Here is a 15,349-nt window from a genome sequence, read left to right as displayed (position 1 = left end):
CAACTCACCACTAATCTTACTCCCGTTAGTTTTTGGTAGCAATTTAGTTAATCTTGTATTATTAAGTTGATGCAAAACTTTAAATACATCTCTATTTGTTATTAAAGTTAGTTTGTAAATCCCAAACTTTCCGCCCAACTATTTGTTGGGAAATACAGTTTATATAAAGTCTTTGCACGGGACAGAGGCAGTAATTATTTTTGGCCGTCCCGAGTGCACCATAACTCAACGTAAACAATGACGTAACCGGGGCGCCGCCATGTTTGTTTGGATTTGGTAGCACTCCCAGCTGGGAAAAGGAACAACGATCTTTGTTTTTATCAAACAATGCACGGGGTATATATTTGCATTTACATGGTTGGACGAGTGTTGATGGTCTTGAAATGCATCCAAACAGCGGTAAAAGTTTTCAACTATCCTTTTTGTTGATCAAATATCCACGTTTTTAGAAAAAACGAGCGGCGAGCCAAATTTGCATGTTTATACACTCTAATGCAAAAAAAAAAAAAAAAAAAAAAGCTGGTGCTCATTAAAAGTTCTGCAAGTAATGGAAAGTTTTACATTCAACAGCAGTATGAATAGTAGCCCTCCAACTACTGTGCTGAACTCCGAAAGAATGAGCACATTCTCACTTAAAAATATCTGAAATGACTTAACTTATCATGAAGATAGTTGCTGATTAACCAGCTGTGGTCTCATTTTGATTATAACACCTCGTTCAGGATCTCCAGTCACAAAACATTTGATAAAAACTGTTTGACTCCATTGTTTTTATTTTGGGAGCTTTTCCACCAAAATACAAGAATGTACTGTAAATTCATCTAGGAATCTTTATCAGGCAAATAAATATATTCTACACTGTAAAAAAAAAAAAAAAAATCTAAATATCCTGACTGCCTCAATGCTCAGCCTGTCTAACCTCACTTAAACCTCTAACCTCGCTACAAGAAGGAAGTGCAGGCCATCCGAACATGACTAATGGATTTAGAGAAGTTTGATGTGTCATGAGTGATTCCCATTTTCACTTTCTTCTTTCTCTAAAGAGTCACTTTCTTTTCCCAATCATCCCTCTACATCCCTACGACGCTGAGTGTGGCGCTGCTCTTTGCCTTGCCCATGGTAAACTTCACTGTCCCGCTCATGTCTGCGCTGGTGTCCTTCAGGGTGAGTTTGTGGACCGTCCCGTGGTTCTCCAGCCGGACGGAGGGCCCCTGATGAAGGTTCTCTCCATTCAAAGACCAAACGGGCAGCTTGTTTATGGCGACAGACACCTCGCACTGGAAAGTCGCCGGCTCTGGCTCCATCACCTCTACATCCTCGAGCTCTTTCACCATGACAAGGGCCTGAGCTGCAGCAGCACAAAGCATGATCGCGGTATTAGAGAATATCATATTTTTTTCTCGATTAAGACATTTGACCCAAAGTTGTTCATATTCTTACCTTCAACCATCAGTTTGGCTTTGGATGTGTGCTCCCCGACCTCAATGCTGTATGTGCCCTCATCCTCCACAGACACCTGCTGGATCACCAGTTTAAGGGAGCAGCCGTCAGCCAGGATCTCCACTCGATCTGAAGAAACCAGCTCCTCTCTGCCTTTGTACCACGTGGCGCTGCAGCGAGGTGAGGAAACGGTGCATTCGAGGATCACGCGGTGTTTCTCCAGGGCCGTTCGGTCTCGCAGGGCTTTTACAATGGAAACTGGGAGCTCTGGAGAGAGGAGAATTATTTTAGATTTTCTGTGGAACATTTTACGTTGCTCATACAAGAAAGATAGTAAAATGGACTGACCTTCTACCTCAAGGCAGGCTGTGGATTCAACATGTCGGGCCGCAAAACGGATTTCTCCAGCATCCTCGGCTTTAACGTTACACATCAACAGGAAGTGTTTGGTCCCTGGAGGATGACAATAATATTCATTCTTGCTGATAAAAAAGGGAAAACATGAAGTGGAGAACATAATAAATGCAGATATATTTCAACAGTCCACTAGTGGTAGCTTGACAGCAGAAAGCCCATGCTGCCCCATCACCACACCAAGATACCTGCTTTAATTTGTCACCCATCTATACATTTTGTCTGTTTTGCCGTCTGCTCTTTCTGCTGTTCGTCTCAAGCTCACACACACACACAACTATTGTCCATGTGTTTCTCAATCTCCATCACTCATCAACCCCTTTCTTCTCTGACCTTCAGTGCGGATCTTTATGGTGCTGTTGGGCCGGATTTTGTGGCCGTCCTTGTACCACTCCCCCGTCACATTCTCCAAAGAAACCTCGCACATGAAGACGGCGTTCTGGTCTTCCTGTATGTAGAGATCCTCCAGGTCCTGCACGATCCCCAGCTCATGTTCTGTGAGGTTAGTAAAGAGATTTAGACAGGGGAATTAGACGCCAAAGAATAGAAAGCTATCTCTTTTTTGAAGATTGTTTGACAAAATGAGGTTGAACTAAACACCACTAGATGGAGGTAGAGTACAAGCCCAACTCCAGCTACTCCACTGGCTGCACACACTGCAAACACTATCAAAACTGTAGATTTCAAGGTGTGCGTTATGGCAGTCGCTGATCAGACACTTACCATAAACCTCCAGTGAACAGGAAGTGTTGATTTCCCCTGTGTCACATGTGTAGGAGCCAGAGTCAGCCCGGGAGCATTGCAGGATCTGACAGAACCGCTTGCGGCCCATGGAGTAGATCCGGCAGTTCTTCCCTGGCTTTACCTCCGTCCCGTTCTGATTCACATTTTAAGAAAGTCAAAGGTATTCTGTATTCTATATTTATAACTGTTTCTTTTTGTACAGATAGCTTACAAAACAAAGCGAGCATTTATAGGTTTGTTTTACCTTGAGCCATCTGACTTCAACATTTTGTCTGGAGAATTCGCACTCCAGAGTGGCAGGAAATTCCTCCTCCACACGGACATCGGCCAGCGGTTTCAGGATGGACACCGGTGTCTCTGTCAGTTCAGTCAATACAATCAATTAGTCAGTGAACCACACAAATCAACATCTTAATCAGTGAGAATTTACAGTCCTGCGATGGCTTGTGCTCACCTTTGACTGTGAGCCTCACTGTGGTGCGCACCCCTTCAGCAGAGAAGACGATGGTGCCCGTGTCCTCCAGGGTGAGGTTGGACAGGGTGAGGCCGTGGACCCTCCCATTGGTGCTCAACCGCCACTGGTTGTTCGGCTTCACCCGGATGCCGTCCTTCTGCCAAATGCCCTCCACGTCCGTGTGGGAGAGCTCCACCTCAAAGGAGGCAGTCTCTCGTTCAAAGGTTTCCTGGTCAGTTAGGCCTTTGCAGATGGAGATTTTACGGGCTGGATGAGATGAGAGGAGGAAGAGCAGTGTAGTGAGAAGACTGTTTAAGAAGTACGTCTTCCTAGGGACGGCATCACGATTCAATTGTAGCATCCAGATATTCAGGAAAGATTCAAGTGATGAATAATTCTCAAATCCTGGGAATAATTTTGAGAAGGCACCATTTTAAGACTGATGGTGTGCACTTTAAATATAATGTCAGTGCTACAAAGCATGGCTAACAGTTCACTGTACTTTGAAAGAAGAGTGTGTTTCAAGGACAACAAGGGGTGGTTCAAATATAGACACAGCTCAGTCTATCCCATTCCTGAAACAACACCTAGAGGAGCAGTCCATTGTCACCGTGTCACTCAGTACACTATTGTATTGCAGTATGGGTGTGATTCAAAAACCTTTTCACACTTATATGTCAAGCTCAGCTATTCTTGGTACCTTTTTGCACTGTGACACGCTGTGAAAAAGACCTACAATATATGCAATTCTTTACTTGCCCGGACCTCAGACGTGTCAGATGAGATGACACAAAAAACAATGCAGTGCGCTGGCCTCTGAATCAATCATTCCCACTAATCATATCCATATTATCAAATGTGAGGATGGGCCTCATTCATATACGAAAACAATGCAAAATTTTTTTTATTAATAGATACATCGCAGTAGTTGTAACCCTGATATCTGTGTGTTTTCAAGTTTGGCTGTAGGTTTGACCTCAGAAATCATCCACAAGCCACTTACGTTCTACGTTGAGTTTGACCTGCGTCCGGTCATGCAGAGTCTCGCAGCGGTAGGTTCCCCGGTCCGACAGAGTCAGGTTTTGGATGGTGAGACTGCGTTTACAGCCATCCTGGGCCAGTGTGTGTTTGGAGCCGGACTGGATGACCACCCCTTGCCTCATCCACTGCACCTCGCCCGTCTCCAGACTGATCTCTGTCTCCAAGGTGGCCTCGCCAAACTCCTCTGCCATAACAGCCTCCATTTTCTTAGTAAACATGACCTGAGCCTCTGAAAAGAATGAGAAGAAGCAGGAATGAAGATCACTTTGAACTGCTGGTAATTATGGCAAAACACTGTTTGGTCTGTTTTCCCCTTTATAGATGGTCTCACCCTGAACTTTGAGGCTGGCTTTGCTCGTCATTCCTTCGGCCTCTGCTACAATCTTGGAACAGTCCAACATCTGGCACTTTTTGATCAACAAGGTGTGGCACAGGCCATTCCGCATTGCCTGGAAACGGTCGCCCAGGGTGATAGCCTCATTGTCCATGAGCCAGACCAGCTGGACATCCTCAGGTGAAACCACACACTTGAAGGTGGCGTCTTCTCCTTCGAGCACGGTGGTGTTATGGAGCTCGGTGAGGAACTCAACCACTCGAGGCACTAAAGAGATCGAGGAAAGTTCATGAAGCTGCTACGTGATGTAAGGAAAGACGGAAAATCTGACTCCAAGCATACTTACTCTCCACTCTCAGTGTTGCAATGGTCCGGTCATCTCTGGACTCACAGGCATACTCCCCAGCGTCCTCGTGAGTTAAACGGTGGATGGTCAAGCTTCGCTCAACTCCATCTGCCCGAATGGTAAACCTCCTGCTTGCAACCACTTCTCTGCCATTCTTCAGCCACTGGACGTCTGCTTTTGGTTTGCACACCTCACAACGAAGGGTCACCATTCCATCGGCATGGGCCACAGTGTCTCGGAGAGGCCTTATGAACTTAATTCTCATTTCTGTGATACAGAAGATCAAGCTTGATATGAATTTTTAGGCCAAACTGAGGTTTTCAACAAAGTTATTATTGGATATACAAAATGAAACAGAAATGTTAACCTTTCACCAGCAGGCTGAAGTGGATCTGGTCTGTGTTGACGTCGCAGGTGTACTCGCCAGCGTCAGAGCGCCTCAAAGTCTCAATGGTGAGAGTGCGTTTATGGCCCTCCATGAGTGCTCGGAAACGTTCGCCTTCAAGAGGCGTCCAGTCTTTCAGCCAACGCACAAGAGCGCTCTCCTTGGACACATAGCTCATCAAGGTCACGCTCTCAGCTTCGTAACCAGTCACAACAACATCGTCCTCCTTGTTCACAAATGTGATGGGAGTTTCTTTGATAGAAAAGAAGAGAGACAAAAATGAGGTACATTTTTGATCAGACTATTCACTTTCCCTTGAGACTTACAGTCTGGCTTTGTACCTTGAATCCGGACAATGCTGATCATCTTGTCACCCACAGCGTCACACACGTACTTTCCAGAATCTGACGGCTGGATACACGAGATGATAATTTTCCTCAGAGTCCCGTAGGTCTCGATGTAGGTACGGGAGTCGTTGGTGAGCAGCCTGTCATTACAGTACCACTGAACGGGGGCGCTGGCTCGGGACACCTCACAGGCCAGGATCAGGTCATCTCCTGCCACCATCCCCTGGTAGTCAAGGTCGTTGGAGTTTCCAACAATGGTCACTGGAAGCTCTAATGGAAAGAGGGAGAGGACAAGGGATTTATTCAAGTAAAACATTTTCAGTGAGTTCTTTTAAACAGTAAAAGCAACGAAATAAATGTTTAACCTTCTACTGTAATCTGGAAGTTGATGCTGTCATCTCCAACATCCATGACATACTCTCCTGAGTCTGTCAGTTCTGCATTGAGGATGACCAGTGAGCGGAAAGCACCTTCTTCCTCTTCACAGAACCTTTCATCATCCTGAACACGACAGCCATCCTTGTACCATTTGGCAGCAGCGTTGGCCCTGGAGAGCTCGCACTCGAGCACGATGTCATCAGAGATCAGGAACTTTAGTTTGGTCGTGACCTCTGTCTTTCTTAGGATCTTCACTGGTGGCTCTGAGAATGCAGAATTAGTCATTAGTCTTTAAAATGGCCTCAATGGCCCAGAAAATACCTCCAAAGCCAACATCTCCCCCTTACCTGAAACTTTGACCTGGAAATCAATATTATCATCAACAGCGTCACAAGTGTATTTCCCAGAATCCTCTGGTGTGGGAGAGTGGATGGTCAGACGACGGACGAGGCCATCCTCCGTGATGGTGACATTACTGCTTTCCTGTATTTCTTCACCATTCAGCCACCACCTGACTTCTGCAGTTGGCCGCGACACCTTGATCTCAAGGATGATTGGTGTGCCGGCAAAACTCTCCAGTTTGTCAGGTGTGTTTTCAGGACGAGTAAGCATCACCGATGGCTCTAAATAGAAAGAAATTTAAAAGGAAAAAGAGGATCAATTTATTGACTTTTATTTACATCGTAGTTACTCTAAATGTCCTCCTGCCTACCTGGAATAGTCACCAGAAAGGCCACAGAGTCATCTTCAGTGTCACATACGTACTCCCCTGCGTCATGCACAGCGGTTGTGGGTATAACCAGCCGGCGCCGAGCCCCATCCGCTTCCAGGATCAAGTTGGGGCCCTCCTCTACCTCCAGGCCATCTTTGTACCACCGGACAGGAGCGTCCGCCTGGGAGATGTCACAGCTGAGCTCCAGCCTCTCTGAGGCCACATGGGTAAGTTTCAGCTCTGCTTCACTGGGTGAAACAATTCTTATCGGTGGCTCTGGTGCAGGAGGAGGATATTTAGATGTAATTTTAACTTACTTTAAAGATTTGTAGAAGTATTGTATAATCAGTGGTGAGCACTAAAGTCTTACCTGTGACAGTAAGCTGGAAAAAGACAGAGTCTCCATCTGTTTCACAGACGTACTCTCCAGCATCCTCCCCTGACCCGCAGAGGATGGTCAGCCTCCTGTAAGGACCCTCCGATATCAGCTGGACGTTGTCGCTTTCCTCCACTTGCTGGCCATCCTTGAACCACCGCACCTTCCCACTGGAACGAGACAACTCACACTGCAGCTGGATCTCCTCTGAGATGTAGCTTTCCATCACAACATCGTCCTTCGGTTCCACAATTATCACCGGAGGCTCTGTGTTTGTAGTCAGACGAAGGAGACTGAGGTCAAATGATGTTCGTCATGTGACTAAAATACTACCTTTATTGTCATCTCGTTTCATTTCCATAAATTAAGATAGGAAGAGGAGTGAGAAAGGTTAGTGTACCTCTGACATTGACAGTGAACTCCATGCTGTTGTTTCCTGCCTGGCAGGTGTAACTTCCAGCGTCTGAGGTTTCTGCAGAGCGGATGATCAACCTCCTCATGGTTCCCTCTGCCTGCAGAGTGATGTTGTCACTGGGCTGGATCTCACAGCCATCTTTATACCTTGGACACAAATTAGACACAGACAACTGTAAAATACAGGGTCTTAAATAACAAATTAAATACAAAATAATACAAAAGTTTGTTGTGCGTGTTACAAATGAACATAGAGATAGAGCATGTAATAAAAACACTTTTCAAATACAGAATAATTGAAAACAGAGCAACGAACAGAATTGGTCTTTTCTTTGTCTAACAGGAGTGTCCTCCTCACTGTCTTACCAAACAACTTCAGCATCATCCCTGGAGACGTGGCAGAGCAGCACCACGGGGTCCAGCTCCATGCTGCTCTTATGGAGCTCATCATCCGGGACTGGACTGAACTCCACAGGAGGACCTGAGAAAACAGGAGGAAGGATGAATGTCAGCTGCTGGAACACAAGGTATTGTATGAAGTTACCTCCTCAAAATTACAAATATTCTTCCTAATTTTTGGGTTTAAAGTACAAACCAATCAGGGCCACAGCCATTCTGCATTTTACAAGTTAAAAATAATACATTTTCTTGGACATAACAATAATTAAACCTTTATGAAAACTGTGTAACCAAATTGTCCATCAATTGATTTAAAAATGTATGTGACTAAACTGAATTGTGCATTTTTATATAGCTAAATAATGTGGGCATGAGCTGAGTTCATAAAACCTTTTACCAGCAACATCCACATTGAATTTGATGACATCCCCTGAAGTTTCACATGTGTAAACTCCAGAGTGAGACACGTCAGCTGATTGGATCACAATCCTTCTCATCTTCCCATCTGATTGGATGTTGAAGCCATCGGTCAGCTGGAGCTCCTGGCCATCTTTGAACCAGGACACTTTTGCGCACGAATGGGAGACTTCACAGTAGAGGACAATGGCATCACCTGTGTCCACCTTCTTATTGCTGTCCAGCTCTGCCACAGGGCTGAACTTTACCTCAGCAGCTGAAGAAATAAACACATAAAACAAGCTAAATTCCAAGAAACGCATTCATCACATGCAACATTTTTACAAGACTAACAGATGTTTACACCTACGTTTAACATTGAGCACAGCTGAATCCCGGACTCCATTGGCGATGAACGTGACCTCTGCTGTGTCGTCTGTTGTGCAAGTTTCACAGATCACCAGTGAGTGCTGCGTTTGGGTTTGTTTTATTGAATATCGTCCACCTTGCTGCAGTTGAGCGCTGTTCAGAAACCAGGTTCCAACCATTGTGGCAGACAGTTCGATGGAGAAGCGAGCGTCTTCTCCTTCATCTACCTCACAGGATCGGAGGCAGGTGCGAATCTTAGGCCCAGGGACTGAAGAACAGTAAATGTTATTATGTTATTTATGTCATTGTTTTTAAAACCAGCTTATTTTCCTGGGAGCCATTGCATGATTCGATGCGGTCTTTGCTTACGGCTGCATGGCTACATGCCAATTTTCACACTATATTGGCATAAAAGCTGCCAAACAAATCAGGAAGGTCACAAGCAATTTCTGTTACTTGTATTTTTTTTTCACAAACATGTCACATAAACCAAACAACAGTGTTCATATGTATATTTGTACTTCACAGTGTGTTCCCCACCCAGATGGACCACTTTGGGAAACTCCACATGGCCGCTCCGTCCGTACTTGTTGATGCAGCAGACGCGGAAGCGGTAGTCGCCTTCACACTGCACGCTGTCACTGGTGACCTCAGCCGAGGTGGCGCTCTCCGTGGTGAAACACCTCTGCCACTCCTGAGAACCCACTTCCTGCCTCTCCACCACAAAGACGGAGTGGGTGGAGGTCGGGCTGTTGGCGGCCGGAACCCAGGTGAGTAGAGCACTGTTGGGCCTGTCTACGTCCATTTTGACTCCCACGGGACAGATTGGGGGGCAGTGTCTGGTGGCTGAAGGACAGGGAGGAAAAGATTAAAGAATGTAATGAGTGTAGGTGGAAGGGCTGACTGAAGGAGGCTGCGTAGTAGTGAAACGTTCAGACAACTAATCCACCCAAAAACGACGCCTGTCTGTTTCTGCAGAAGGACAAATTATTTGAACATATGATCAACATGTCCTCTTCTGAAGAGGGTAAATATTGACATATATCTAACTATTCTCCTGTGTTTTAAAGAGGTCACATTTGTGCAAACTCTAAATTGACCAAATGTCACAAATGGGTCTTAAAACCTGATAAGCGGTTGATTTTGAAAAGCAGTATGTCTTCTGAAAGTTTGTCAAAATGTTCCTGCAACGTACAAAGTAACTCGACTACTTTATCTGGATAAGATGTTTGTCCAAATCACACTAGTAGTTTTTAAATATTAAGCGTAAAACCTTTTGCAAGCCAGTATTGAAAACTGAAACAAACATTTATGTTGCGTGTTTCATTGACGTACCTTTGACCTTGAGGCGTGATGAAGTCTTGGATCTTCCCGAGACAAACGTCACTACCCCCGAGTCGTGATAGGCCACGTTAACAAAGACCAGAATATGAGTTTTGCCAAAAGACTTTAGGATGGTTTGGTGTGTCTCGTGTAGCTTTAAACCGTCTTTGAACCAGTGGATCTCCATGTCGTCGTTCTCCACCTCCACGCAGAACGCTGCATTCTCACCCTCCAGCACCTCCAGCTTCCGGGGAAGTTTACGAACAATAGCACCTGTGAGTATAAAAATGTATTTATTTCCATTCTTTAAACTGAAGTTTTAAATTTGATTTAGCTTCTAGTTTCCCCTTTTGACCACTGAAAGTGTCAGCAGGTGTTTTAAGGGTGATTTTTTTTTTTTTTTTTTTTTTTTTTTTTTAGCAAGACATAGTTCATTTGATGGATGGAGATGGTGTGCTTTAAAAATTTGATTGCCAGATTTTGAAAATGTAGCAGTTAATGTACACGTGTCAAGTGTTACCCTGTCTTACTGCACATTATAAAATACAGTTATTGTACACATTGTAAATACAGCATATGGCCTACCTTTAACTGATAGCTCGGCAATGGTCTTTCCTCCATCAGGCATCTCACACAGGTAGACGCCATCGTCGTCGGTTCCCACGTCGTGGATGGTGAGTCTTCGTCGGGTTCCTTTCTGCTCCATTCCATATTTGCTGCTGGGCATCAGCCTCTGGTCCTCGAGGTACCAGGCAGCGGGGACCGACTCGTCGGGTACCTCGCACTCCAGCACGGCAAAGTCCCTCTCCTTCACCTCCACGTCTTCCAGTGGCCGCCTGAACCGCACGGCTGGGCCTGAGGAACAAGGTAAATTGGTAGTTCACACTTTTATTTTATCCTAACAAATAGTAGAGAAATTGTAGATTTTGACTGTTTATAGTAAAGAGTATGCGTATACATATATTCAAACACATATGCGGATTATTAAAACTCAAAGAGAAGCTGTTTTGCAGTGTCGCAGTCGATGACGGTGAGTGGTGTAACTTGATTTTAGCAGTTACTACAATATGTAGACAGCTTTGACAATTTGGTACTGTTCAATGCATGAGAGCAGTCCTGTGGTAATGAGACAAAATGACCTCTCTTTCCAAAACAAGGCCAGTTTAAAACTCACTTTTAAGATTATTATTATAATAAAAGTGCAGACTATGTTGATTTGTTAGAAAATAACATTTTCTCTTTGACTTAAAACTACCTCCAGACAAATACAGGCTGCACATCTGTCTGCTTGATTCTCCTCTGCCACTGCAGAATAACTTGTAAGCCGTGCTCAGTTGCTGTAATGCTCCTCTATATTATCTGTACATTATGGACTGGCATGTTGACCCCAAGGCTAAATGGACTCGTGTGAGAGAGGCAGCTGGCTCAGTGCAGAAGTATGCATATGAAAAGCTATGTGACCCTGAGAATTATCTGACCATTATGAGAGGATTAGGACAAAATAATTAACCACTTTAAAAGGTGATGCCCTGCATTTCAGCTATGCCCATAGACCAATTAGCTGCAGCTTTATGACCTAATGTTTTATCATCGTGGTTCAAGATATGCATCAGTGACTCATTTATTTGGCCATTAGCTATTTCTTTTAAGGCATAATCAAAAGGTTGTAACAGCACAATTTTATATATTGGTAATTTACTTTCATGCTTTCATTCGGCTTCCTTGTTTAGGAATTTGAGTTCTAAGGTTTTTGGTTATTTTTTTATGCAATTTACCTCATAAATTAAGGTTTAACCTACTTAAGTACTTTTATGTGATTTCGGTGATTATGTATTTTCTATCCATCTTTCCCTTTCAATATTTACTTATGGTGTTCATGATTTCAGGAGAAAAACAGGTCATCATACTTGGACTTATTGATCTTTGAAAGACAGAATACCACAATTTACAATGAATCCTCTGTTTTCTTCATGTTATGGATTCAAGTGGTATTTTAATTCATCTTGATTTTAAGAATAATGTCACATGAGTTGTTCTGCAGCTTTTGTAAGACAGGCTGTCATCGCCTACCTTTAACAGACAGGTGAACGGCACTGAGGGTGTTTCCCAGAGTGTTTGAAGCTGCACACACGTACAGCCCCGTGTCCTGCAATTTACAGTACAGAACCTTCAGTGTGTAGTAGCCCTCTCTATCCTCAAATATCAGATGGCGTCTGTCGGGCTCTAGGGGAACCCCGTCTTTCTTCCAGATGATCTCGGGTTTCGGCTTCCCCGTCACAAAGCAGCGAAACTTGGCGTGTTTCCCCTCTGCCACTGCAAACTTCTTGACTTTAGATGAGTTGACAGGTGGCTCTTCTGTGACCCTCGACAAACTGAGCCGCCCACCCCTGTGCTTTGGTGACCACTGGCTGTTAGTGTGACTACTCGAGGACATTTTACCCGCCTCTCGCTCTGGCACGGGCTCGACAAGAAGGACAGCACCAGCCAAGGCCTCGCCGTGGCAGTTCACAGCCTTGCAGGTGTAGACACCTTTGTCTGGCATGCGTGTCCTGTAGATCTTGAGCTGGAACCAGCTGCCATCTTGATTGCTCACGCTGAAGTGTGAACTCTCGAAGATGTCATGCAGCTTCTTCCCATCCTTCTCCCAAGTCACCTCGGGCAAAGGTGTGCCCCAGATTTTGCAGGAGAAGGCGGCATCCTCTCCCCGATCCACTCGCAGAGACAGAGGCTTGATGAGAAATCTCGGTTTATCATCAGATGTTAAATCAACCTCCTCTTGTTTTTCATTTAACTTGCTGTTACACTTGTGCTCTCCATTCATTCCTTCTCCATTTTCTTTCCTGTGATCACCATTTTGCACTGTACTGTAGCCATTTAGGTGTCCTCCAAAGTCTCCATTTTCTTTCATTGGTTGTTTCACACCATTGACCCCTGATTGCCTTAACTCCTCATCTTGTGGCTGTGCCTCTCCTTCCACTTTGAGCGAGGCTGCTGCGTAGGTTTCACCTATGCTATTTCTAGCCTTGCAGATGTACTGGCCAACATCCTGCTGGGTCACTCCAGTAATGGTGAGCAAGTACGACTTTCCCTCCTCTGAGAGCTTGTAGCGTCCTTCAGATAAGATCTGGACATTTTTACGTTCCCATATCACATCCGGACGAGGGTCCCCACCGATCTGGCACTTCAGTGTTGCATCTGTTCCACTCGGTGCCACGACAGGGCGTGGAAAGCCCAAAACACGAGGAGCACCCCCAAAAATATCCATGATGATGTCCCCTTTTGTCCAATTTAAATGAAGATGTTTATTTTTCTTTGGGATCCTTTTAAAATACGCCTAATCTTGGGTAAAGGAGCTGTAACATAAAGAAAATGTATATTTTAGTAAGATAACTACTTCATTGCAAACACAGACTTGTACAAAAATTGCTATGGGGGTTACATTGTCCTTTTTTCATACGCTTTGACTGACTGAATCCTGATAATAACATGTCCAGTGTGCTTTAAAACTGATGATATCATAGGAGGCCAACTTAAATAATTCAAAACACAATAGACAGTGTTGTAAAATGTCTCAAATATTTCAAATACTCAGTGTAGTTGCCAAAGCTGAACTGAGATAAACATGTTTATCGCATGCTCAATGGTTTAGTGAAGTGGGTTTTGAGCAAACCACTTTTGGTTGTCTCACAGCTGGTGCTGTAACTCATTGAAGTGTGTATTTATAAAGTAGTCTCTCCAAAAAAAGAAGCTGGAGACCATGTGCCACATAGCACACAAACTGTGCAGGAGCACACCTGCAGCCAGATCAGGGCATGTATGTCAGCTACATTCTTTATGATATGATTTTTCATTGTTGCATTGTTGTCATGTTGCAACAGCATAAGCATTTCATTGTCTAAAACTGTCTTCTTCTCTCTCAAGGAAAACCTGCATGTTTATTCTCATTGTAGCAGCCAATGGAAAACCTTTGTCTCCTTTGTCTGGTCCATTAGTTTCCCCAATGTTGTCACCTACTTTCCTTTGGCATTAATAGTTGCCGATGTCCCTGGTGTATGACACATGACATCATCCTCTGAACAGCATGGATCAGAGTCGTGTGCTCCTGTTTGGTCTAGGAAATAGAAAAATTGTACGCCAAGGCCTAAAACTTGGTTGCTCATTGAGCATGTTGGCACTTGAATATACTTTTTCCTGTTTCAGCAGTTCTGGCAGTGTCAAGAGACAAGTAGACAGTAAGACATGAAGTGAGCATATTTACCAGAAGAAAAAAAAAAAAAAATCAATTTCCTTGTTTAACTCTTAAGGAATGATCTGAGAACAACTTACCACTTTCTTTAAGAGTTGCTCTCTTTAAATCATGCTGTCACTGATGTGATGTTGACTTTAAAATGATGTCCTTAAAAGTGTTCAAGCTGGCATCAGTTAGACCTCTTCTGTGACAGGATATTCAGTGTGCGACTCTTTAGCTCTTGATCCTTGTCTCCTTGGTTTATTGTTTGTAGATCCTGGTTTTAATTTATCACACCTCCTGCTCAGAGCTTCAAAGGAAGTGAAAAAGTTAATATCTTCCATTCACATTCAGAGGTCCATAGTCACAGGTGTTATTTCTTGGTTGCGTCCCGTCAGTCTGATGTTAAGTTACTAGTGGCAGAGAGGAAAATGACCACAGTCCTTCGGCTGGGAGCGTGGTTCATGCGTCAGCTCTGATACTGTCATTGTCCAGCAGCTAAAGAGTGAGAGAGGGTTGGATTGGAGGACGGGGGGGGCATTAAATGCTTTCGCAGCTGCTGCCCATGCAAGCCCCCCCCCCCCTTAAAAATACCAGCAGCTTCGATGACGGTGGGGTAGATAAAGTTAGGCTCTCCATTCACAGACTGTGGCTCACTAAAGATAGAGGGGAGGCCGAGCTCTGCGATGGATCACTCAGCTGAACAGATATCCCCGAGTTCAACCTCAGAAGAGAAAGGACACCCCACCTGCTGGAGCTCTTGGAGTTGGAGCTCATGAATAGGGTCAAATTTTGTATTGGCAAATGATTTGCATTGAGCGGTGAACAAAGGACTGAAGGAGATAAAACATCATGTTAAATGGTCATTTTAAGATGAGAGACAATACCTGTAAAGCAGGTTTGTGATGCTGAACAGAGAAGACATCGCACACCAGTAGATGTGCACGTGTCTGTGTGGGCTCTCAGTGACGTATGGGACACTGATAAGGAAAGGACTCCCCAAGTGTTGGGACACATTTAAGGCCGTTATGATTTGCTAAGTGAAATCTTCACTATCAGGGTGTTGGAAACAGTTTGAGAGAATTTCTAACAAGAAGGATAAAAAAGATAAAAGCACATTTTTATTTTTAGGTCTGGACTGGAAGCTGTCAAATTCAAATTGTTCAAAATGATTTGACAGACAAGTAAACACATCTGCAGGTAAACATTACTATCACCTCTTTAATTTGTGCTAAAGGGTACAGAGTAT

The 15,349-nt window shown here is 44.3% G+C and overlaps 1 protein-coding gene across 1 annotated transcript; it reads right to left on the bottom strand.

Moving 5' to 3' along the window:
• Positions 1 to 252: 252 nt before the first annotated feature.
• On the bottom strand, positions 253 to 14,581 carry obsl1a (obscurin like cytoskeletal adaptor 1a). Its single transcript, XM_069698155.1, has 25 exons — positions 14,199 to 14,581; positions 11,943 to 13,225; positions 10,458 to 10,727; positions 9,885 to 10,145; positions 9,090 to 9,395; positions 8,551 to 8,817; positions 8,182 to 8,457; positions 7,752 to 7,866; positions 7,372 to 7,532; positions 6,966 to 7,238; positions 6,596 to 6,871; positions 6,231 to 6,506; positions 5,871 to 6,146; positions 5,500 to 5,775; positions 5,141 to 5,410; positions 4,774 to 5,040; positions 4,425 to 4,694; positions 4,056 to 4,322; positions 3,053 to 3,319; positions 2,843 to 2,955; positions 2,578 to 2,731; positions 2,188 to 2,349; positions 1,789 to 1,893; positions 1,441 to 1,707; positions 253 to 1,348 (listed from the first exon to the last, which is right to left on the bottom strand). The coding sequence occupies exons 2-25, from the start codon at positions 13,135 to 13,137 to the stop codon at positions 1,071 to 1,073; spliced, it is 6,648 nt and encodes a 2,215-aa protein (XP_069554256.1). The 5' UTR covers positions 13,138 to 13,225; positions 14,199 to 14,581; the 3' UTR covers positions 253 to 1,070.
• Positions 14,582 to 15,349: the final 768 nt, after the last annotated feature.

Source organism: Brachyistius frenatus, unplaced genomic scaffold (genome assembly GCF_029030835.1).
Source record: "Brachyistius frenatus isolate BFR_SWC_R1_liver_20210118 unplaced genomic scaffold, ASM2903083v1 Contig_26, whole genome shotgun sequence".
NCBI lineage: Eukaryota > Metazoa > Chordata > Actinopteri > Embiotocidae > Brachyistius > Brachyistius frenatus.
This window is presented reverse-complemented; position numbering and strand designations above follow the sequence as displayed.

What these genes read in the sequence shown, in the direction of transcription:
- obsl1a (XM_069698155.1), bottom strand. Translation starts at nt 13,137, where the DNA reads ATGGATATTTTTGGGGGTGCTCCTCGTGTTTTGGGCTTTCCACGCCCT. An exon ending in TGCCGAGCTATCAGTTAAAG is followed by an intron (nt 10,146 to 10,457) that starts GTAGGCCATATG and finishes TTATACTCACAG; the next exon opens with GTGCTATTGTTCGTAAACTT. An exon ending in AGCCAGCCTCAAAGTTCAGG is followed by an intron (nt 4,323 to 4,424) that starts GTGAGACCATCT and finishes CATTCTTTTCAG; the next exon opens with AGGCTCAGGTCATGTTTACT.